Source organism: Arachis ipaensis, chromosome B03, assembly GCF_000816755.2.
Source record: "Arachis ipaensis cultivar K30076 chromosome B03, Araip1.1, whole genome shotgun sequence".
NCBI lineage: Eukaryota > Viridiplantae > Streptophyta > Magnoliopsida > Fabales > Fabaceae > Arachis > Arachis ipaensis.
Genome location: NC_029787.2, coordinates 4,548,113 through 4,550,085, shown reverse-complemented (window position 1 = coordinate 4,550,085; position 1,973 = coordinate 4,548,113). Strand labels below are relative to the sequence as shown.

General features: G+C 35.0%; 1 protein-coding gene across 1 annotated transcript; it reads right to left on the bottom strand.

Annotated features, from left to right (window-relative positions):
* On the bottom strand, nucleotides 151-1,706 carry LOC107629111. The gene has a single exon (XM_016331812.2). It carries the CDS (start codon nucleotides 1,433-1,435, stop codon nucleotides 485-487), a length of 951 nt encoding a protein of 316 aa, XP_016187298.1. The 5' UTR covers nucleotides 1,436-1,706; the 3' UTR covers nucleotides 151-484.

The window sequence follows — 1,973 nt, the reverse complement described above, 5'->3', positions numbered from 1 at the left end:
GGCCACAGTTAGGTTCAGATGAGCAGTGTGTGCATATCAAGAGTAGTAATTACTAATTAGTATATCCTATCCTTAAATATGCATAAATAAATGCATCGATCAAACCACCATCATTCACATGAATCATTAACTGTTTTAACAGCATGCTAATTTGCACATTTTGCAGCACATTGTTGTCCATCACAATCATTTCAAAAGTACACAAATTATTAGAGAACAGAAAAAGAGAGAAGCATAATTACCACACTGTCAATTAAGACAATTAACTTAACATATGGAGGGAAATTAAAATTAAAATTAAAAAAATTAAAACTAAAGACTAGTAGTATTTTTACCAAGGGTGTTGGTGAAATAATAACAGCACACTACAACCCTAGAGAGAATTCAAGTTCAGAATATTAATTAGTCTAAACTACACTCTAAAATGGATTAATCACATTCTTGAAAAAATCCCGGGAAAAAAAAAAGACTAGTATTTGGAGATCTAATAATGTACCATGGATGGCTTGTGAACTGGTGTGAGTGTTGTAGGAGAAGATTCCAATGGAAGAATCTGTGATGAACTTGAAGGGAAGTGTGGTAGATTCTTCTGATGAAGCTGTTTCTGTTCTCTTTCTCTGTTGTTGTTAATGACACTAAGCATTGTTGTTGAATTAGGGGAATCTTTAACTTTAACCTCAGTAGTTTCAGCTACAAGATTCTGATTCTGATTCTGTTGTGCCTTCCTCTGAGCTTCTTCCATCAATCTTCTGTACAACTTCTCCTCAGCATCTCTTAAGAACTTGAACTTTGGAGGAGGTGATGATGAAGGCCTAATAAACCTGTTATTGAACTCTGAAGAAGATGGTGGTGAAGATGATTCAAAGAGAGGGTTGTTGAATCCTTCAAGGTTCTCCAAAGAGTTCCTCAATGGTGAAGAAACCATTGAATTAAGAAAAGGTGTGTCAATTGCAACCATCAAATCACTCAAACTCCTTGTTCTTGAACCTCTTCTGCTCCTACCATCACCACCACACCTTGATTTCCCATCTTCAGATTCCAAATCTTCCTTTGTTTCCTCCTTGATTGTGAACAAGAATCTTGGTGGACCAGCCAGATTGTGAAGCCTCATCAACTCAAGTTCCACACTTTCTTCCACCCCATTATTACTAACACCATTGTTCTTCAAAACCACATCTTTGGTCTCCAAATCCAAATCAGCTTCACCCTTGTTGTTCCCTTCTTCTTCAGATGCAACAACAACACTCAGAGAATTGTTGTTGCTGCAACACACACCATAAAGCACACCCTTTTCAAGCTCTTCAACCTCAGTATTCTCCTTCTCCTTCTTCTTCTTCTTCTTCCAAAGCAGCAAGTAGCAGAGTTCAGCAACCAGAGCCAACAAGAGGAAACCAAACACAACGCTTAAAGCAACACCTAACCCAATAAAAGACATGATGATACCCTTCTTCTTCTTCTTCTTTTTTCTTCACATCCTTTTAACAAAAGGCATATACTTTCTCTCTATTTATGAAACTCACGGTTATGTGAAAGAGAGAGTGTAATTTATAGTATAGCCTCAACCACACACATAAGATAGTTCAAGTAGTGGAACACAACACAACACTGCTTTGGGTAAAGTCTTACCTTCTAAGCTCAACATAACACAAAACAGCTTAGCTTATATTGTCTAAGGAACTATAATGGAATTTGTGTTTGGATTTCAACTTTTGAACAATGAGGTTTGGAAAACGATGTCAAACCTGTTTTTATACTCTTAAATTTTTTTTGATATTATAATTTTAGTTTAATTACTTTGTTTGTTAGTCTCTATAGTTTTGCAAAATTTTTAATTAGGTTCCTATACTTTTTTTTCTTTTAATTAGGTACCTGCACTAATTTTTTTTTCAATTGAGTTCCTACACTATTTTTTTCTTTTATTTAAGTCACTGTACCAATTTTTTTTTTAGTTGGCTATACAATTAAGCTAATTA